This window comes from Scardinius erythrophthalmus, assembly GCF_964197995.2.
Source record: "Scardinius erythrophthalmus genome assembly, chromosome: 8".
NCBI classification, from domain to species: Eukaryota; Metazoa; Chordata; class Actinopteri; order Cypriniformes; family Leuciscidae; genus Scardinius; species Scardinius erythrophthalmus.
In genome coordinates, this window is record NC_138228.1 from 22,907,177 (window position 1) to 22,930,443 (window position 23,267).

Sequence of the window (23,267 nt, forward strand, 5' to 3'; positions counted from 1 at the left end):
ATTTACCTTTTAATAGTTTGTTTACATCTACCTTGTAAATATATTTTTTTATTAAAAAGGTGACAATTACAACAACAATTCAAGTGTAATCTTACAGTATATTCTACAGTAAAAACTGTACCCAAATCTAGTCAACAAAATGTTGTCTTTCATATTTCGCCTGACTGTAACGTTGTCTTTATGAAATATTAGGGCATATAAATGTTAATTTGCAGTTTAATACGTTGCTTATACAGATAGCCTACATTTTATTTCAACATATTTCAGTAGATTTTTACTCATCTCAGTATAGCAATACAGTTTGCTAAAACATCATCATTCATTCACACACGCGATTTAAATTTAAACTGTCTTTTGCGAGCTGTGGTAAACAGCGCGCATCTCTGCTGTTCATTCATTCATATACAGAAACCCGATTCACGTGAGAAGGGAAAAAAACTTACTACTGTATTCCTCAGCTCAGTCTGATCCTTGCTCCTCGAAATACCCGCACTTCTGAGGGACATTTTCCATTATTATTATTCCTCACAGCGCTGCGAGACGGTGTAAACAAGTAATGATCTGAATAAACTTGTGTTTTCTCGAGCTGATATGGGGGCGTTCACAGGATTGCGCCGTGGATTGCCTCAGACATTTGCGTTTGAATAGCACGCGCTCTCCGTGGGCGGAGTCACATTACATTTGAATGAGCTCTTATTAGCTCGACTGGAATCGCTCTCTTTTAATACAGATTTCACAAAATGAGAATATTTGTTTTTTATATAAATTACCTCATTTAAAAGAAGATAATTCAAGCTTCATGCCTGTGTGTCTGTATGCCTGTTTGACTGAGTATTCGCTGAGTTACAGTTCATTTTCGGACGCGTTTCAGAATGGTCTTCACTGACAGAGAGATGGCAGAACTCGCATCACGTTTATTTTTCTTTATTTGGCAAAAAGCACAACACTTTGTTTTTATTGTGAGTATACACAAAAATAATACACATTTAACAGAATCGATTGATGTATGAAACTTGCTTGTAATATCAAAGTCCACAGAGCAAAATTAATTTCTTTTGAACTGAACTGAAAAAAAGCGAGCTGGTATCGCCGGCAATACCGTCGACCCCAGGGGGTTAAAGGGTTTGTTCTCCCAAAAATGAAAATTCTGTTAGTAATTACTCACCCTCATGTTGTTCCAACCCTTTGGTCCACCTTCAAAGAACAGTTGGGTAAGAGATTTCGCTATGTTGCAAGGATACTGTTTTTTTTCACTGCAAACATATTGTATGGACTTTAAATTCTGATTAATTATTATAGATATAATAATTTTTACAGCTGCTCATGAAGCCTCGTGGGCCAAAACCTTTTTAAGGTAAAGGATGTTACATTTCCAGGACACACTCTAAGCGGTAGACCAATCACAACAGACTGGGCCAGCTGACCAATCAGAGAAGACAACACTTTTCAGAAGGCGGGTTTTAAACAAACTAAAATAGAGTATTTCAGGCAGAGGGTAAAACTGATTAATGAGTATAACATGGCACTTTAACCTGTTAACCGTTGCCAGTGCGCCCGCGCACTGAAGCGTTTTTTTTTTTTTATTTAGTTCAAATTTACTATCAGATTTAATGTTATACCTTGACAAACTATACATCATTAAAAAGATATAATACTCAAGTTTCAGTATTTGACCACTATTGTATTCTGAGAAACTTATAGCGACAGTTATTTCTTAATTTCTGTCAGGAGTTTTGAAATGAAAAAATGAGTCGATACCTTTAATATGAATTATGCGCGTCAGCCGCTTTCATTCATAAAAAAACTCCGTGCTGTCGTCATGACAGCGATACACAAAACAACTTCCCTCAGGGCTTTTAGCTCAAAAATGTGCAGATTTGGAGAAATATTGATAGATTCTCATAGGTTTACATCAGATTTCTATTGACAGGAATAATATTTATTGAACTTATACCCAAATGCGTCGATGTAATCTTTATGAGCGTTTGGCACTCTCATTTACTGTGTTTTCAATTCATACCAATAGCCTGAGGGCGCTATATGCACAATAATAACCCATATATGGAACATGAAGAAGAGCCATAATCATGTGACATTCCAGGACGTCACTGATACACATAAAGCTAACAAGACATCGCGCTGTATCGGAGGGGGCCAAGATGGCGACCGTGTAAGGTATCTTTTAATGAGCGCCTGCATAAAAGTTAAAATATATCTGGAAAAACTGGCCAACCAGCATACATACGAAGTACAGACGAACTGGAAACCGTAGGCCCGCATAACAATCTACTGCAACCTAATGTCGAATCGTGGAAGGAAAAGACTAGGCCTACATAACGTCCAAAACGACATCCCTGAGGTCCAAGGTAATGCTAGTCTGATAGCACAGTGTCACGACTACAGCGGCATGTCGACACTAACAGTTGTACCCGAAGAGTTTCCTGCACTACCTGTAACCCCATGCAAGTCCCCGGCGGCGAAAAAGGTTCTTTACGGACTGGGAGATGTATCTGCAGAGAATAATATTGTCATCCACACCCTGTCCAAACTCATCAATGAGCGATCAGATTCGTTGGAAAAGAAAATAGACGGTAATACTCTAAAAATAGAGGGCCTGAAGAAAACGTTGGATTTTGCGTGCAATGAGATTAAAGACACACAGAGGAGAGTAGAAAATGTTGACGCTCGACTAAAAAAAGAAGAACAAAAGTTGTCTAAGCTCCAAACGCAAATCTCTGATATGGAATCATATGGCAGAAGGTGGAATCTAAAGCTCTACGGACTTCAAGAAAGCCAGAATGAAAACGTCAAGAAGAAGGTGATGGAGCTATGCGAAACTATCCTCCCAGAAGAAAAGCCCAAAGCTGCCGAGGCCGTCGACATCGCACATCGCCTTGGGAAATCGGGGCAAATAAAGCCAAGAGCCATCATCATCCGGTTCTCTCTCCGATCCTACAGAGATGCACTTTGGAAGGCTGCAAAAAACCACCCATTCCTGCGTGACAACAAGCTCCGTTTCGCCGAAGATTTATCACAGACGACTAAAGAGGCCAGAGTGAAGTTCTGGCCCGAGATAAAGAAGGCGCGGAGTGAAGGAAAGCCTGCCTTCTACGTCGGTGCGCGTGCGTTTATCGATGGACGAGAGCTGACCTGACTGTAATTTGCAATGAGGTGGCTACTCCTTGCCCCTTGCCATTAAGACTTTAATGTTTCTTGAAACTGCGAGTTTCTTATAAGTACAATGTTTGGACATTTTCAGGTTCAAGGCCTACAGGTATGTTTGTACAGTTGGTCTGTCTGTCTCCAGCCTGGGTTCATATTTGGCTACGTTTTTGATTATTACATTGCGATCATGCAGTGCTGCTCAGTGTTTCGATTTCTGATTCTTGTTGTATATCTCGAGTTAATTCTCTAAGCATTTCATTTTCAATATTTTCGTTAAACGCCAGGGGTTTAAGAAATATCATTAAACGTAAAGCTCTATTTTTATTTGCAAAACAGCAGAACACAGATTTATGTTTTTATCAAGAATCTCATTCGGTTTCAAAGGATGTTAATTTTTGGAGAAGTCAGTGGGGTTTTGATTTATGGTTCTCTCATTGTAGCGAAAGATCAGCAGGTGTGTTAAATTTAAAACATAGGTTTAACGGCAATATTATACATACAGACACAGACTCAAAGGGTCATTTCATCTGTCAAATTATAGATTACAATAAGGTCATTATTATTGTTTTAAATGTTTATGGGTACAACTCAAGTGCAGAGAACATTCAAATGTTTGTGGAAATAGAAAGCAAACTTCAACATTGGTTACTTAAATTCCCTAACGCTCTAATAGTATTAGGGGGTGACTTCAATGAGGTTTTAAATCCTCAAATAGATAGATGGCCACATGTGTGCGGTAATAAAATCAGTTTTCTAAAACCTTTCATGGATAAATTTCAATTGGTAGATATATGGAGAGTTAAATTTCCTGATACAGTTATGTTCACCTGGAATAACAAAGATCTTACAAGGCGTTCCCGTATTGACTTTTGGTTAGTCTCAAAGAGCCTTAAAGAACAAGATATCACAGTGAATATTTTACCATGTCCATTTAGTGACCATAAAGCTATATCGATTTCAATTAATTTATTCCCCTCAAATAGTCATATTAAAGCCAATTATTGGAAACTAAACAACTCTTTACTTAGTCATCAAGAAGTAAAAGACAATATAACTCGGTTAATTACGTATTTTTTCAGAAAAGCCAAACAGGAGCAGTCATTTTGTCTAAACTGGGAACTTTTTAAATATGAGTCCTCTAAATATCTTAGGAAGTTCTGTTAGGAACTTAGGAAGTTAGGGCTTCTGAGGAACAGAATATAATTTCCAAAATTTCGTTGCTTACTCAGATGTCTCCAGACTTGCTAACAGAAGAGAACAAAATTGAATTATCTAACTTGCAGGAGAACCTGGATGAGGTGTATAGAAGGAGGGCTGCAGGTGCTTTCATCAGGTCACGAAGACAATGGCTAGAGGAAGGAGAGCAGAACTCTACTTATTTCTTTAATTTGGAAAAGTATAGGGCCAAATTGAACACTATTAATGAACTTGAAATCAATGACACTATAACTGATGATCCGAAGCTTATCTCAGAGTTTTGCGCCACCTTTTATAAGGCACTATATAAAACGAATTACTCAGAATGTGATGCGCTAAATTTTGTGGATTCTCTACAGAATATTCCTAAACTCTCTGTGTCAGAAAAAGATGCTTGTGATTTCCCTCTTTCTCTAACGGAGGTTAAGAACTGTATAAATGGGTTGAAGGATAATAAATCACCGGGATCAGATGGGTTAAGTTCTGAATTCTATAAGTTATTTTCTTTAGAATTAGCACCTTTTTTATTGCAAGTATTCAATGAGAGTTTATCAGCCAATGTATTGCCATGGAGTATGACTCAGGGTTTAATAACCTTAATTCCAAAACCAAATAAAAATTTACTTCTAATAGATAATTGGCGCCCGATCTGCTTATTAAACAATGATTACAAAATATTGGCCATCATCTTTGCCAAAAGAATTAAAGTCGTGTTAGCATCCATTATCGATGAGGCTCAATCAGGGTTTATGCCCAACAGACATATTTCTGACAATATTAGGCTGGTTTTAGACCTTATTGATTACTCAGACTTAATTTCGGAAGAGAGTTTTATTTTTTTTCTTGATTTCCGCAAAGCCTTTGACACCGTGGAGCACAATTTTCTTTATCTTTCTCTTAAAAAATTTGGTTTCGGTGACTTTTTCTGTAATGCTATAAAAACCCTCTACACTATTTTAACCCCCTCAAGGAATGCTATGAGAGATGCCACACAAGAGACTTGCAAAGATTTTTTATTGTTTTTTACTCAAAAAATTGAGAAGATCAGAAGTGAAATAGTACCTGTACATTCCTGTTCATTAATTAATCCTGCGCTGTCTAATAGTTTTTCTAACTTTGATCCAGTTTCACCAGCACAGCTGGCAGATATTGTCTCTAAAATGAACGGAGGTAGCTGCAGACTGGATGTTCTACCTACTCATCTTCTTAAAGATGTTTTTCCCACTGTGAGTCCTAGCCTAACAGCTATAATCAACAGTTCTTTAATGAACGGAGTGGTACCTAACAGTTTTAAACATGCAATTCTTCATCCCTTGTTAAAAAAACCTAACTTGGATCATACAGTACATCACAACTATAGGCCAATTTCTAAATTGCCTGTTATTTCGAAAATTTTAGAGAAAGTGGTCTATTCACAGCTATATTCATATCTGAATACTTATAATATTTTAGATACATTCCAGTCAGGTTTTAGGACCTGTCATAGTACTGAATCGGCACTGCTCAAGGTTACTAATGATATATTATTATCATTGGACTCTGGATCACATGTTGTTCTGGTTTTATTGGATCTGAGCGCTGCCTTTGACACAATAGATCATGAAATTCTTCTTAATCGTCTGGAGTGTTGGGTTGGTGTGCAGGGTATAGCTCTTCAGTGGTTTGCTTCGTATTTAAAAGGTAGGACAGTTGCTGTGAGTCTAGGAGACTTTTCTTCCACATTGGCCCCCTTAGTTTGTGGTGTCCCCCAGGGGTCGATTTTGGGACCGTTGCTGTTTTCGCTCTACATGCTTCCTCTAAGCACTGTATTTCGAAAGTATAGCATTTCATATCATTGCTATGCAGACGATCTTCAATTCTACTTTCCTGTGAGGCTAGATAAAACCTGTTCGTTGGACAAAGCACAGGAATGCTACAGTGACATTAAACTCTGGCTATCTAGCAGCTTTCTCCAATTAAATGAGAGTAAAACTGAGGTTTTGATTGTAGGCTCTCCCGTCTCATCTAGCTTTCCTGATCATTTGGGTTCTTTATCCCTAAAGACTGAGAATCATGTAAAGAGTTTAGGGGTAATCATGGACTCATCACTTAACTTTAAGAAACAGATTGCTGCCGTTGTCAAAGGAAGCTTTTTTAACCTGAGATCAATTGCTAAAGTAAAGCATTTTTTATCTAGTAAGGACTTAGAAATTGTAGTTTATTCTTTTATTACATCTAAGCTTGATTACTGCAATTCTTTATATATCGGTCTCCCCCAGACTCTGCTTGTCCGCTTACAGCTAGTGCAGAATGCAGCGGCAAGGCTTTTAATGGGTGTGCGAAAGAGAGAACATATTACTCCGGTACTGCAATCCCTACATTGGCTTCCGGTCAAATTTAGGATTGATTTTAAAATTCTTTTGTTTGTTTACAAGGCATTGTCAGGCCTTGCCCCCCAGTACATCAGTGATCTTATAGTCCCTTACTCTCCTTTTAGAGTTCTCAGGTCCTCCGATCAACGACTTTTAAAGGTACCTCGTTGTAATTTAAAATCAAAAGGAGATCGTGCTTTTTCCGTGGTAGGTCCCAAACTCTGGAATAGTCTCCCATTCCATGTGAGGTCAGCTCCATCGATTACAACTTTTAAGTCTTATTTAAAAACTTATTTATTTTCTTTAGCTTTTGAATAAAGTATGTTTGTTTTGTTGTATGACTTTTATGTTATTATTTTGTAAAGCACTTTGGGGCAACGTCTGTTGTTTAAAAAATGTGCTATATAAATAAAGTTGCTTGCTTGCTACACTAATGCGAACTGCTCTATAAAGCTTAAACATGGCTCTTCAGCTAGATTTGAGGTACAGAGGGGTATCCGCCAAGGATGCCCTATCTCGCCTTATTTGTTTCTACTTGCAGCCCAACTTCTATGCAAGTTGAACGTTAGAAGAGACGCTATGAAGAGAACGTTAGTTATGGCGCCCATCGAGGCAGACGTGTTTGCTTGCTCCGCACTTAAATGTCGGATTTTTCTTTGTTTTTGTGTGTTTCTTGTTTTTTTTGCAGTGCACAAATGTCATGCACTGCTAACATACAACCGACAGGCATTATTGGACATCGCTAACTCACGACACACTGTTTTTACTAGTTTTATTTCGCCGGAGTTACAACTTATTGTTCGCTCCCAGAGTCACCACCGAAACCATCCCGGGGGCTACGAAGCACCGGGCTCGAGTGAGTTGGCTGACCCCAGGAGAGCGCTGCGGAGACGGCGACGCAAGCGAGGCAAGAGGGGAGGGCTCCATGCTAGACTAAAAGCTCGCGCTAGCCGACCACCGCTACCTAGCCTCCTGCTAGCGAATGTGCGGTCCCTGGAAAATAAACTGGACGAGTTACGTGCCAGGATTACAACTCAACGGGAAATCAGAGAGTGCTGCGCCCTGATTTTCACCGAGACCTGGCTCTCAGACAAAGTCCCGGAGGACGCCATTAAGCTACAGACTCACTCTGTTTACCGGGGGGACCGAACTGCAGCGTCCGGTAAAGTTAAAGGGGGAGGTGTGTGTGTATTTGTCAACAACTCGTGGTGTGGGGATATATGGACGGCTGATGAATATTGTTCCCCAGATGTGGAGTTTTTACTGTTGAAGTGCCGTCCTTATTATCTACCGAGGGAATTTACTGCTGTGTTTTTGGCCGCTGTTTACATCCCCCCGCGAGCTAATCCCACGGTAGCACTCAGCAAACTTCATGAGGTCATCAGCGCAGCAGAAACAGCTCATCCTGACGCTGTTTTTATTGTTGCTGGTGACTTTAACCAGTGCAGTTTGCGGACTGTATTCCCCAAATACCACCAGCATGTGGACATTCCCACTCGTGATAAGAACACTCTCGATCATGTTTACAGTAATATACGTAGTGCATACAGGGCTGCACCCCGCCCCCACTTCGGACATTCAGATCACATCTCTTTGTTTATGTACCCTGCTTACAGACAAAGATTGAAACAAGCACACCCGGTCATCAAACAGGTTAAACTCTGGACCCCAGAGACTGAGAGCACCTTGCAGGACTGTTTTGCCCTGACAGACTGGGACGTGTTTGAGGCTGCAGCCACCCTGGAGGACTCTTCCGTCAGTGTACAGGATTATGCTGAGTATGTGACTGGGTACATCAGCACTTGTGTCGATAACATCGTGCCCACCATACAAATTAGGAAGTTTCCAAACCAGAAGCCCTGGATAAACACTGAGGTACGTCACATGCTGCGTGCTCGCTCTCTTGCATTTAGATCAGGCAATGAGACCGAGTACAAAGCTGCGAAGTATGGACTGAGGAAAACCATCAGAGCGGCTAAGAGGCAGTACAGAGAGAAGCTGGACAGCTTCTATTCCACTGCTGACTCAGGGCGGATGTGGCAAGGCCTGCAGCACATCACAGACTATAGGACTACCACCAACAATATCATCTTAACAGACAGCCTGCCGGATGACCTCAATACATTTTACACCCGCTTTGAGGCCCCCAGCCACACCGCAGAAAGAGGGCCCACGTACACATGGACCACCCAATCCGCCTTCCCCCCACCATCGGTCTCAACAACCCAGGTACACAAAGCTCTGAGGAACATCAACCCCCGCAAAGCAGCAGGACCAGACAACATCCCTGGGCGGGCCCTCAGAACATGTGCCAATGAGCTAGCTGATGTTCTTACCTCCATCTTTAACCTTTCCCTCAGCCAGTGCACTGTTCCTTTGTGCTTTAAGACCACGATCATTGTCCCCCTGCCTAAAAAGAGCACACCCACCTGCCTGAATGATTATAGGCCAGTGGCACTCACTCCGATCATCATGAAGTGTTTCGAGAGAGTGGTGCTGGCCCACATTCAGAACAGCATACCAGACACTCTTGACCCCCTGCAGTATGCCTACCGGCCCAATAGGTCCACTTCTGATGCCATTGCTGCTGCCATCCACTATTCCCTCTCTCATCTGGAAAATAAGGATTCATACCTAAGGATACTCTTCATCGACTACAGCTCTGCCTTCAATACGGTCATTCCCCATAAACTCACTCACAAACTGTCCACACTTGGTCTGCACCCCACACTCTGTGACTGGCTCCTAGATTTCCTGACTGGCAGGCCTCAGTCGGTCAGGATCGGTAATAGGACTTCAACCAGAATCATCACAAACATTGGCACTCCACAGGGTTGTGTACTTAGCCCCATTCTCTACACCCTGTTCACCTACGACTGTGTCGCCTCCCACAAGGACAACATCATCCTGAAGTTCGCGGACGACACCGCAGTGATAGGACGTATTGCTGGCGGCGATGAGGCAGCTTACAGGAGGGAGGTGGCCAGTCTGGTGTCATGGTGTGGTGACAATAATCTCATCCTCAACACGGAGAAGACGAAGGAAATGATAGTGGACATGAGAAAGGAGAGGAGTATGCATCAGCCACTGTTCATCCGGGAGCTTGAAGTGGAGAGGGTGAGCAATTTTAAATACTTGGGTGTCCACATTAGTGAGGACCTCACTTGGAAACCACACGTCACACAGCTGGTTAAGAAGGCCCAACAGCGGCTGTATTTTCTGAGGAGGCTGAGGAGATTTGGCATGTCACCTAATATCCTCAACAACTTCTACAGTTGTGTTATCGAGAGTGTCCTGACTAATTGCATCACTGTGTGGTACGGCAGCACTACTGTCATGGACCGTAAACGCCTGCAGAGAGTGGTGAAGACTGCACAGAAGATTACCAGGACTCCACTGCCCTCTCTAGAGAGCATATACCATCGCAGGGTCATCAGGAGAGCTGCTTCCATCCTCAAAGACCCCTCCCATCCCCAGCACGGACTGTTCACACTTCTGCCCTCAGGACGGAGGTATAGAAGTGTGAAATGCAGGACTTCAAGACTGAAGAACTCTTTTTTTCCTTCTGCCATTAGACTCCTAAACAGTTGATAGGAGTTTGCAACCATGGACATAATTTTATTGCTCTATTTAACTGCACTATCTCACTTTTATTGCTTTTATTAAGAAATTCACTATTAAGAAATTTTTCTTTGTGCTATTTCTATTTTTGTATGACATTGTATTTATTGTAGTTATTTTATGACATTTAATGTGGACGGCAAAGTAAGAATTTCATTGTACAGGGAAACATGTTTTCTGTCTGTGCACATGACAATAAACTCTTTGAACTTGAACTTTGAACTTGAACCTACATTAAATCAAGCAACTTACAAGGTATCACCATAGCTAATAAAACTATTATTATTAGTCAGCTGGCAGATGACACCACATTGTTTCTAAAGAACAAATTACAAATTCCTATTGTCACTAGCCTCATGGAATCCTTTTCAATGGCATCTGGGCTCCATTTGAATTTGAAGAAATGTGAACTATTAGCTATTAAAGATTGTAATGTTGACTCAATTATGAATATTCCTGTGAAAAATTCTGTAGTTTATCTTGGAGTTACTATAAACAAACATGATATTTTCAGGTGCTCAGTTAACTTTTCCCCAATTATTGAAAAAAAATAAAAAATAATTAAACCAATGGCTTCTTCGTGACTTATCTTTAAGGGGCAGAATCTTACTCTCTAAGGCAGAGGGAATCTCTAGATTAACGTATGCAGCTCTCTCGTTAAGTGTAGATACGCAGACATGCAAAGCTATAGACAAGATTCTGTATGACTTTGTATGGAAAAACCGCACCCATTATGTGAGAAAGTCAGTCTTAATGAATGAGTACTGCAAGGGTGGCCTTAATTTTTTAGATTTCTCCACACTGAACCACACCTTTAAAATAAATTGGATTAGGCGTTTTCTTCGGTGTCCAACATCTCTGTGGAACTTTATCCCACACCATATTTTCACTTCACTCGGTGGTCTCAATTTTGTTTTATTGTGCAACTATAATATTGACAAGATTCCAATCAAACTTGCTTCTTTCCACAAACAAATGCTTATGGCATGGTCAATGATTTACAAACACAATTTTAGCCCTCATAGATTCTACATATGGAACAATAAGCATATTTTGTTTAAAAACAAATCACTTTTTTTAAAACAATGGTTTGAAAACAATATTTTTTTGGTTAGCCAGTTGTTTAATCAGGATGGTCGGCTTTATTCTTACTCTGAATTTCTCACTACATTTGGCATCCCTGTCACCCCAAAGGATTTTTCTGTTGTCTTTGATGCCATCCCTACAGGTGTAATATCGTTATTTAGAGGTGTTATGGGAAATGACAACCCCCCTGTATTAGGGAATGTTTTGGAAACACATATTGGTAAAAGCTGTCTTTCAGTTCAGAGTAAAAGTGTAAATAAAAACATTCGCCGATCTTTCCAGCAAGAAATTATAACTGTACCATCATCAGTGCCATATTGGTCTAATTTTGTTGTTGATATGTGTTGGAATAAAGTATGGCTGCTGCCGCATAAGTTTTTTTTAACTAATAAAGTTAAAGAAATTTCATTTAAGATGCTTCATAGGTTTTACCCAACTAATCATTACCTACAGAAGCTTAAAAAAGATATTGATGTTAGTTGCTCCTTTTGTGGAGATCAAAGAGAAACACTTGTGCACTTATTTTGGATGTGTCCTCATACTAGGCTGCTTTGGAGTAAACTAAGTAAATATATTGCCGACCATATTTATCTTGACTTTATGCTGAAATGGGAAAATGTACTGTTTGGTTTTGTTACCCATGACATGAACTTTACCTCTGAGTTTTATCTAATTAATCTAATTATTATTTTGACCAAGTTTTACATTCATAAATCGAAATTCCAGAATAAGAAACCTACATTTATTGAACTTTCTGTTAATGTAAAACAATACATCTCCTCCATTTCCTGCTCTACGAATAAGAAAGCTGTTAGGTCACATACAATGTTTTTGCTTTACAATGCATTTGTATGATTTATGTATTTTTATTTTCTTCCTTTATTGTATGTTATTTTAGTTGTCTTCTCCCCTGGTGTGATTGTTACTGTTTGTACACAAAAATTGTACTTGATGTACTTGTATTTTGATGTTTAATAAAAAAAAAAAGAAAAAAAAAAAAGAGAGAGTCGACGGAGAGAGAACAAAAAAAAAAAAACATTGCGCTGTATCATGCAGATACAGATATTTTGAAGACAATAAACATGATTGCAATGATATTTGAGTTACCTGTGTTTTTCAAGCCATGCCAGGTATTTTCATAATAATAGATTATATTTATAATGTAATGCTAATCTATAGACCATCATTGTGCAGAATATGATCAAATAGTATATTTTCTGTCTGATTTTTTTTATCTGATGTCAAATTAGATCACAGAAGATTATTTAAAACACTTCACTTGCGTTTTAACATGAGGTAGTTTATGTACCTGACCAACATAAATGGATGGAAGAAAAGATTTCAAGTACATTTTAATCTTAATGTAAACAATCCTCTCTCTCTCTCTCTCTCTCTCTCTCTCTCTCTCTCTCTCTCTCTCTCTCTCTCTCTCTCTTTCTTTCTTTCTCTCTCTCTCTCTCTCTCTCTCTCTCTCTCTCTCTCTCTCTCTCTCAGGAGCATGTGATAAGGGAGGAAGCTCGTAGTCTCACCCCTCGACAATGTGCTGCCATGGATTTAGTGCTTCCCACCATCAAGGTATCAGCTTCTCTCTTTTCTTCTGCTTTGATTCTCCCATTTCAGGGGACAGTTGCATAAACTTATGCTTAGACTAGAGTCACTAGTGTTTCTTTAAATTAAATTAGTCAAATAAACGGTTTAAGAGATGATGTGAAGTCCATTTTCCAAACACCCGAAACAGATTATTATTCAGTTGAAGCATATGGAACACAGCCAGATTAGATGGGCGGTGTAAGAGAGCATTTACCCTATTTATCTTGCAACACACGCACACGCACACACACAGACACACACACGGTCAGAATAGTGTGTGTCTAGTTGTGGTGTAAATGTGCATGTGAGCTGCAGATACATGCATCATCAGAGATATTATTGATTCAGCCGTCTCCTTGGAAACACGCGCCCCTCCCTGTTCGAATCAGTCATGGAGTGGGAATCTTGCTCATTGGTATTCTGAGGACAGAAGCTAATTAGGGAAGTTAACAAAAGCCTTCAGTAAAATTTGGAAAATGGAAATGGCTGCACACAGTGATGAGGTCAGGATTCTGTGCTTGAGGTTGCAAAGTAATGACAGCGAGGATATCTTGGAGATTAATGAGAAAAACAATTAATGGGTGAGTGGAAAAAAAAGATACACAGACAGATGAAAAGAGAGGAGAACGTCTCGGTTACATATGTAACCCTCGTTCCCTGAGTAGGGAACGGCGAGGTTACGTCGGATGACGACGAATGGGGTTTCACTTAGAAAGCCTATCACCTTCGAGTATAGAAAACGAGCCAATGGCAATGAAATGCCATGGGTCTGCGGATTTTGCATAGCGTAACTCCGCCCCATCTCGTGGGTATATAAGGAAGTACGCCGGCAACATGCAGATATGTTTATTCGCTGAGGAGCCGAGACTGAACTCAGGCGTTCCCAGCGGAAGTGGCAGGGATACATAACGTCTCTGTTCCCTACTCAGGGAACGAGGGTTACATACGTAACCGAGACGTTCCCTTTCGTGGTCACTCCGAGTTACGTCGGATGACGATGAAGCGAGCGCTGTCTTCATTGACAGGAACTTAAGCTCCACTGATTGCAGAGGCTCAAAGGGAGCACTCTGCAGGGCAGTTAAAACCACTGAGAGGTCCCAAGAGGGTACGAGGAGGATTCAGTCTCCTCGCTCCCCTCAGGAACCTGACGATCAGGTCGTGCTTTCCCAGAGACTTACCATCAACTGCATTGTGATGTGCGGCAATGGCGGCAACATACATTTTCAGGGTGGAGGGAGACAGCCTTCGCTCCAACCCTTCTTGCAGGAAGGAAAGCACGACACTGATCGGGCATTTCGTGGGTTCTTGATGTGTAGAATAACACCAGTTGATGAAGAGGTTCCACTTCAATGCGTAGGCATGTCTCGTGGACGATGCTCTAGCGGAAGTGATGGTAGCCACCACTGCTGGTGGTAGGGTACTCAAACCTGCCTCGTTCCGTCCAGGAGCCACACGTGGAGGTTCCAAAGATCGGGACGAGGGTGCCACAGGGTGCCCCGTCCCTGAGAAAGCAGGTCCTTCCTCAGGGGAATTGGCCAGGGAGGTGCTGTCGCGAGGAGTACTAGTTCTGGGAACCAGGTCCGGTTGTGCCAATACGGGGCAACCAAAATGACCTGCTCCTCGTCCTTCCTGATCTTGCGCAAGGTCTGCGCAAGAAGGCTCACTGGGGGAAATGCATACTTGCGTAGGCCCCACGGCCAGCTGTGCGCCAGTGCATCCGTGCCGAGCGTGCCCTCGGTCAGGGAATAAAACAGGTCGCAATGGGACGAGTCGTGGGAGGCAAACAGATCTACCTGTGCGTCCCCGAACTGATCCCAAATCAGCTGAACCGTCTGGGGATTGAGTCTCCATTCTCCAGGGAGAGGCCGAAGCCGAGACAGCTCGTCGGCCACAAGGTTCAGGTCTCTCGGAATATAAATGGCTCGAAGCGACCTCCGATGTTTCTGACTCCATATGAGGAGGTGGCGAGCGAGTTGCGACATACGGCGGGAGCGCAGACCACCTTGATGGTTGATGTACACTACTGTCGCGGTATTGTCTGATCGGACTAGTACGTGCTGACCCCTGAGCAACGCACAGAAGCGGTGCAGGGCGAGACGTACAGCCAGCAACTCGAGGCAATTGACATGCCAAAGGCGCTGGGGTCCTGTCCAGGAGCCCGCGGCAGCATGTCCATTGCACATGGCACCCCAGCCCGTGGTGGAGGCATCTGTTGATACAACAACATGCCGGGAAACTCCGGCCCTTAGAAAACTGAGGTTCGTCCACGGGGTGAAGGTCTGACGGCAGGCCGGAGTCACTGGGACTTGGAGCGTGCCGTGTTGCCATGCCCACCTCGGGACTCGATCGCGAAGCCAAAGCTGAAGCGGTCTCATATGAAGCAATCCGAGTGGCGTTACTGCGGCTGTGGATGCCATATGCCCCAGGAGCCTCTGCAATAGTTTCAGTGGAACCGCACTCTTGTCCTCGAACTGGTGAAGACAAGTCAGCAGTGACTGCGCGCGCTCGCTCGTAAGCTGCACGCACATGATGACCGAGTCGATCTCCATACCGAGAAAAGAGATCCTCTGCACGAGGCAGAGTTTGCTCTTCTCCCAGTTGACCCGAAGGCCCAGACGAGCTAGGTGCCGGAGCATTAGGTCCCTGTGTTCGGAGGAGGGGAACAAGGGCTGCCTCGACAACTTTCGTGAAGACGTGAGGAGACAGGGCTAGCCCGAATGGGAGAGCCGCGTACTGGTATGCCCGCCCCTCGAAAGCAACCCGAAGAAACGGTCTGTGTCGAGGTAAAATGGAGACATGGAAGTAGGCGTCCTTCAGGTTGATCGCTGCAAACCAATCCTGCGGCCGCACACACTGGAGGATGCGTTTGGCCGTGAGCATCTTGAACGGCAGCCTGTGAAGGTAGCGGTTCAAGACTCGCAGGTCGAGGATTGGCCGTAACCCACCATATTTCTTCAGTACAATGAAGTAGGGGCTGTAGAAGCCGGACTTCATTTCGGCTGGAAGGACAGTCTCGATCGCACCCTTCGCCAGTAGGGTGGCGACCTCCGCTCTCATGATAGGTGCATTGCCACCGACCATAGTGAAGTGGACTCCCCTGAAGCGGGGAGGAGACCGCGCAAACTGAATCGCGTAGCCGAGCCTGATGGTTCTCGCAACCCAGCGGGACAGTCTGGGAAGCTCTAGCCAGACGTCGGTGGTGCAGCGAGGCGGAATGATCGGCCCAGGCGAGGGTGGCATAGCGGCCCTGTGCAGGGGCACGGTCATTAGCCGCGTCCTGCCAGAGGAGGCCAGGGGAGGACCAGCGTCCCACGGGGGCGTGCTCTGGCAGGGGTCTGGCGACAGAGGGGGATGAGAGGAGCGTGGCCCGTGGGCGGCGCATGCTGTCATCCGAGAACTCTGTGACAGAGGGGGACGATAGTGGCGGGACCTGTGGGCGGCGCGCTCTATCGTCCGAGAACTCTGTGTGCTCAGGGTTGGGGGAACCAGTTCTTTCTTTGACCACAGTAGGGTACTGCTCGTCGTAGGACGAGCAGCGGGGAGTGGAGAACAAAATATTCTCCCCCGGCCCTTCTACCATCTCCTGAGAAAAACTGGTTGCCAACCCTGAGCAGCCTGTCACAGGGGCGCCGCTTAGCCTGGCGTTTAGTGGGGCGCGGGGCCGGAGAGGGCTGTGGCGCCTTCCTACTGCAGGAGGGCACCCTCGGCGGCGAGCAGGCTGATGATTCTGTGCCGACGGCTGGGTGGAGGCAGCAGCGGGCCGTCGGGGCAGAATATGCTTTATAGCCTCAGTCTGCTTCTGAGCGGTCGAGAACTGTTGGGCAAAGTCCTCGACCGCACCACCGAAGAGGCCGGCCTGGGATATGGGGGTGTCGAGCAGACGAGTCCACTCGGCCTCCCGCATATCAGCCAGGTTCAGCCAGAGATGTCTCTCCTGGACCACAGCTGTGGACATCATCTGGCCCAGGAAGCGTGCGGTCACCTTCGTCGCTCGGAGAGCAAGGTCGGTGGTGGCACGCAGCTCATCAAAGAGCCCTGGGTCAGTCCTGCCCTCGTGCATGTCCCTGAGCACCTGGGCCTGGTAGACCTGCAGGATGGCCATGGCATGCAAAGTGGCGGCTGCCTGTCCCGCCGTTCTGTAAGATTTCCCCACCAGGGTAGATGAAAATCTACAGGCTTTGGATGGGTGCTTAGGGTCACCACGAGAGGAAGCGCTTGCCGGACACAGCTGCATCGCGACAGAACGTTCCACCAGGGGAACCCCAGTGTACCCAGAGGTAGCGGCCTTATCGAGGGGAGGAAAGGCGGAGGAGGTCGACGAACGATCGCGGGAAGACAATGGTGTCTTCCAGGACCGCGCGACCTCCTCATGCACATCCGGGAAGAAAGGTATTGGGGTAGGACGCCGACAGGGGTCAGCGGACGCACCCAAAAACCAATCGTCCAGCCGCGAGCGCACAGGGTCCACCCGACCCTGTGCGCTCGCGGGGACCACTCGAGCCCAATGACCACGGCTGCCCGGGAAAGCATGGCCGTCATCTTGGGATCTGACTCGGGCAATGCTGGAACACCCGAAGGTGGCAGCACAGCCGAATCATCACTTCCCGATGACTCCTGCCCGCCTTGTGATGCAGTGATCGACATTGCATCCTCTTCTGGAGCGCCGAAAGAGACACGCGGGGCCTCCGTAGAGGGACCAGCGGTCTCAGTCTGAACGCTCGCGGGTACCAACGCTGGAGAGGGGGGTGTGGACCGTGGACGAGTCGGTGGTTTGTTCCACACCGTCACCCTCAGGTCACCCTGGTCACCAGCCGAAGTACAGCCTCTCGCGGAGACCGTAGATCGGGGTGTGGATGAGGGGACTCTCGCTTGAATGAGTTCATTGAGTCTCGACCGTAGCGTGGAGATGGTCATGTTCCCACAGTGAGAACATGAGTCATCCACAAGCGCTACTTTAGCGTGATCTAAGCCCAAACACACAAAGCAGCGATTGTGCCCATCAGAATTGGAAACATCGCGACCACAACCAGAAGTGCGCGGTCGAGGCATCTTTAAAAAGACGTGCCGCGTGCAAGCTCTTTTTGTGAGAGGAAAACTCTGCGGATGCTGAAGCGACCAGGGAGAAACACACTAACTAGCAGATCACTGCACAGATCAGCAGGGTAATGTGCACTTGCTGGAAATCGCCGTCACACCAACACCGGAGAGTCGCTCGTCTCGAAGGATGAAGAGAAAGAGTAAACTCAGGATTTTGGCTTACTGGAGTGAAAAAAGCTCTCGGCTCCGAAGCGAAAACATATCTGCATGTTGCGTACTTCCGCGTACTTCCTTATATACCCACGAGGTGGGGCGGAGTTACGCTATGCAAAATCCGCAGACCCATGGCATTTCATTGCCATTGGCTCGTTTTCTGTCATGACAGAAGACTGGAAACAATTGCAGGTGAACAATATTTATTTGGAACTCAAACACAGAATAAGACAATTCAGGAATGAAAGTTCCTCTCAGGGTGCGGTCGCGATCTCGCGTGCAGCAATCAGCTCCGGACGGTCCACACAGGGGGAGACGGTCAGACTCGGACACACAGGGACTTCGATGGTCAGGTGCTCGGTGCTGAGTGCTGGTGCTCGGTGATCGGTGCTCGGGTGCGGTGAAACAACAGGGATCCACTGAAGACACGACAACCCGGAAGACGACACGAACAAACACGCAGGTACAGCAAACAACGGATGGACACTGGAATGGAGAGATGAGTGAGTATAAATAGGGAACGGTAATGTGAAACAGCTGAGGTGGGGAATGGGATGATTGCGAACAGCTGGAGCACTGAACAAACACGTGAGCGGGACAACGCCCACTCCCGCAAACTCACAGACATGTAAACAACAATGACACGAGACGCAGAGGAAACAATGAATTCACAACCGTGACAGTACCCCCTCTCCTAGGAATGCCTCACGGCATTCCCAGAACTCCTTACCTGTCGATTGTAATCATCGATAAGGGAGTGATCCAGGATGTCACGAGCAGGAACCCAACTTCTCTCCTCCGGACCGTAACCTTCCCAATCCACCAAGTACTGAAATCCGCGTCCCCTCCGCCTGGAATCCAGGATACGACGAACCGAATAGGATGGTTCCCCATCTACGAGTCGCGGCGGGGGGGGGAACCGGGGCTGGCGGATTAATGCGTGCAAAAAAGACGGGCTTAATTTTAGACACATGGAAAACGGGATGAATCCTCCTGTACACTGGAGGAAGATTGAGGCGGACTGTCACTGGACTAATGATCTTAGTGACAGAAAACGGGCCAATGAATTTGGGTGCCAGTTTATTGGAAACGGAGCGGAGCGGAATGTCCTTAGTAGAAAGCCACACTTTGGAACCGACGACGTATACGGGAGGCCTTGACCGGTGGCGATCGGCCTTGGCCTTGGTGCGTTCCCGCACTTGGAGGAGAGTCTCTCGGGCCCTCGTCCAAGTACGGTGACACCTCTGGATGAAGGCGTGGGCGGAGGAGACCGCGACTTCGGACTCAGTACTAGGAAAAACAGGTGGTTGGTACCCTACACTACACTTAAACGGAGATAGGCCCGTGGAAGACACTGGTAAGGTATTGTGGGCGTACTCCACCATGGAAAGTTGTTGGCTCCAGGAGGAGGGATTCTTGGAGACCAAACATCGTAATGATCTTTCCAAATCTTGGTTGGCTCTCTCAGTTTGGCCATTGCTCTGGGGATGAAACCCAGAGGACAGACTGACCGTCGCCCCCAGTAATTTACAAAACTCTCGCCAAAATCTGGACACAAACTGGGGTCCCCTGTCAGAGACCACGTCTGTCGGGAGGCCATGTAACCGAAAGACGTGATCAACGACTGCCACCGCTGTCTCCTTGGCTGAAGGTAATTTGGGCAAGGGAATAAAGTGGGCTGCCTTCGAGAATCGGTCCACCACGGTCAAAACTACCGTGTTACCCTGGGAGGGTGGGAGGGCGGTGATAAAATCTAGAGCGATGTGGGACCAAGGTCTCGAAGGCACCGACAGCGGTTGAAGTAACCCAGCTGGGGGTCGATTGGACGACTTACCAGTGGCACAACTAGAGCAAGCCAAAACAAAATTGTGAACATCACGAGCCATCAGGGGCCACCAGAATCGCTGCTTAACTAGAAATATGGTACGACTCACCCCTGGATGGCAAGCTAGACTGGAACTATGACCCCACTGGACGACGTCTGATCGTAATTCCTCCGGCACAAATAAGCGGTTAGGTGGGCACCGGATCGGAGGCGTTACCCCTTCTAAGGCCTTCTTGACCTTCGATTCGACCTCCCATGTGAGCGAAGAGATAATCAGGTTCTCAGGAAAAATGCGCTCAGGAGTAGCTTCGTGTTCGGGACGATCAAAAATACGCGACAAAGAATCGGGTTTGACGTTCTTGGAACCCGGACGATAGGAAAGTGTAAAATCGAAACGACCGAAAAAAAGTGCCCACCGAGCCTGCCTGGAGTTCAATCTTTTAGCGGTTCTAATGTACTCCAAATTCTTGTGATCAGTCCAGACTGTAAAGGGTACCCCTGAACCCTCTAACCAGTGACGCCATTCCTCCAAAGCTAACTTGACTGCCAACAACTCCCGGTTACCAATGTCATAATTACGTTCGGCAGGAGATAATCGATGTGACAAAAACGCGCAGGGATGCATTCTGTCGTCTGAAGGTGAACGTTGTGAAAGCACTGCACCTACCCCCACCTCCGACGCATCGACCTCCACCACAAACTGACGTGAAGCATCAGGGGCTATGAGAATAGGAGCAGAAACAAAGCGGCTCTTGAGTTTGGCAAACGCAGCCTCAGCTGCGTCTGACCACCTGAACGCAGTTTTGGGAGAGGTCAAGGCAGTCAGAGGTGCGGCTAGTTGGCTGAAATTGCGAATAAAACGCCGATAGAAGTTGGCGAATCCCAGAAACCGCTGCAGGGCCTTGCGGGAATCTGGGATTGGCCACTCTACCACAGCCTTAACCTTGTCAGGGTCCATAAGCATACCTTCAGACGACACGATGTGTCCCAGGAAAGGAACTGACTGTGCATGGAAAACGCATTTCTCCGCCTTGACAAAAAGCCCATTCTCTAGCAACCTTTGAAGCACTAGTCGTACGTGTTGCACATGTTCCTGGAGAGACGAAGAAAAAATCAATATGTCATCCAGGTAAACATATATGAATTGATCGATCATGTCTCGCAACACATCATTGACTAATGCCTGGAAGACTGCGGGACTATTGGAAAGCCCAAAATGCATAACCAAATATTCAAAATGCCCCCTAGGGGTGTTAAAAGCAGTCTTCCATTCGTCCCCCTCCCTGATGCGGACCAAATGATAAGCATTACGCAAGTCCAATTTAGTGAAGAGAGACGCTCCCTGCAACCTCTCGAAGGCTGAAGACATCAACGGCAAAGGATAAGTATTCTTTACCGTGATGTTATTCAGTCCTCGGTAATCAATGCAAGGTCGCAGAGAACCGTCCTTCTTCCCCACAAAAAAGAACCCCGCCCCCGCTGGAGAAGAGGAAGGGCGGATGAACCCGGTTGCTAGAGAATCAGAAATATATTTCTCCATAACCTCTCTCTCAGGAACTGAAAGTGAATAAATCTTGCCTTTAGGCGGAGACTTACCTGGCAATAAATCTATAGCACAGTCATAGGGACGATGCGGAGGGAGAGAAGCAGCTCTAGACTTACTGAACACTTCACTCAGGTCACGGTACTCCTCGGGCACGTTTGATAAATCCACCGCTTCCTCCTGTAACACAGGGACAGAAACGACAGAACAAGCAGACACAAGACACGAATTGTGACACTCAGTGCTCCAAGCTGAGATGGTCCGTCTTTTCCAGTCGATACGGGGGTTGTGTAAACTGAGCCATGGGTGTCCTAAAACTATGGGTGTGAGTTGAGAGTCCGTAATGTAAAATGATATAGTTTCAGCATGATTTCCAGAAGTGATGAGTGTGAGTTTCTCGGTAACCAAGGAGATAGTGGGTAAAGTCTGTCCGTTTAATGCGTTGACTGTGATCTTCTGGGAAAGTGTACGAAGTGGAATCTGTAATTGTAGTGCAAACTGATGATCCAAAAAGTTACCTTCTGCCCCAGAGTCAATGAGTGCAGTGCAGTGGTGATCCAGAGTTGACCATCTCAGTCTTACCGGGAGGATGGTGGAAGTGGATGAGGTCTTACCTGCGGAGATCCCACCCGATAGTAGCCTCAAACTTACTATCGGGCTGGACCTTTTACTGGACAACTGTAGGCATAATGTCCGTTGCCACCACAATAGAGACAGAGGCCCTGGGATCTCCGCCTTTCTTTCTCCTCCCGGGAAAGCCGAGCTCGCCCCACCTGCATGGGCTCGGGATCGTGGGAGCCGAACGTGTCCAGGCCGCTGGACCGCTGGTTCTCACTCCGACTCTGAACTGGGTTGGTGGGTGTTCTCTGCCCAATCCTGGACAGACGGGCGTCCACTCTCAGGGCCAGGTCGATGAGTCCATTAAGCGTTGAAGGAAGGTCCAGGGCGTAGATCTCCCTCTGGACACGTTCGGCCAGCCCATGCAGGAAATGGTCCCACTGCGCCTCCTCGTTCCAGCGACACCCGGCCGCCAGGGTCTTAAACTCGATGGAATAGTCCGATACCGATCGATCTCCTTGCCGTAGGTCAGTCAAGACCCTGGCAGCCTCCTTCCCCTCGGCGGCTCGGTCGAAGACACGTCTCATCTCCGCCGAGAGGGCTTGGAACGAGGAGCAGCACTGGTCTTGATTCTCCCACACTGCAGTTCCCCAAAGCGCCGCTCTCCCAGTCAGTAGCGTCAAAACGAAGGCTACTTTCGCCTCCTCCTTTTCAAAAGTTCTGGGCTGTAATGAGAAATGCATACTGCAACGTGTCAGAAATGGACGGCAGAAATTCGGCTCACCAGAGTATAATTCAGGCGTGGGCAGTCTGGGTTCCGACTGGGAGAGAGACACAGGTGGTGTGGGAGGAACTGCAAGTGCAGCGGGAGGTGCTGGCGCAGTGGGGGGTTGTAGCTGATGAAATCGCTGGGTGAGCTCGGACACCTGTGTGACCAGAGTCTGGATAGCGCGTCCTGTCTCCCCCTGGCTGCGATCCTGTGCATCCATCCGGCCGATGCATACTCGAATGAAATCCTCCAGTGAGGCAGATGAATCACCCGCTGCTCCCATCGTTTGGTCCATCCGTTCTGTCATGACAG

The 23,267-nt window shown here is 46.1% G+C and overlaps 1 protein-coding gene across 1 annotated transcript in view; it reads left to right on the plus strand.

Moving 5' to 3' along the window:
* The window catches only part of unc13c (unc-13 homolog C (C. elegans)), a 279,919-nt gene that overhangs the window by 211,427 nt on the left and 45,225 nt on the right, over nt 1-23,267 (plus strand). The window contains exon 28 of the mRNA XM_081373262.1: nt 12,915-12,995. Within this exon, the coding sequence (XP_081229388.1) occupies nt 12,915-12,995 (81 nt within the window). The remainder of the gene's footprint in view (nt 1-12,914; nt 12,996-23,267) is intronic.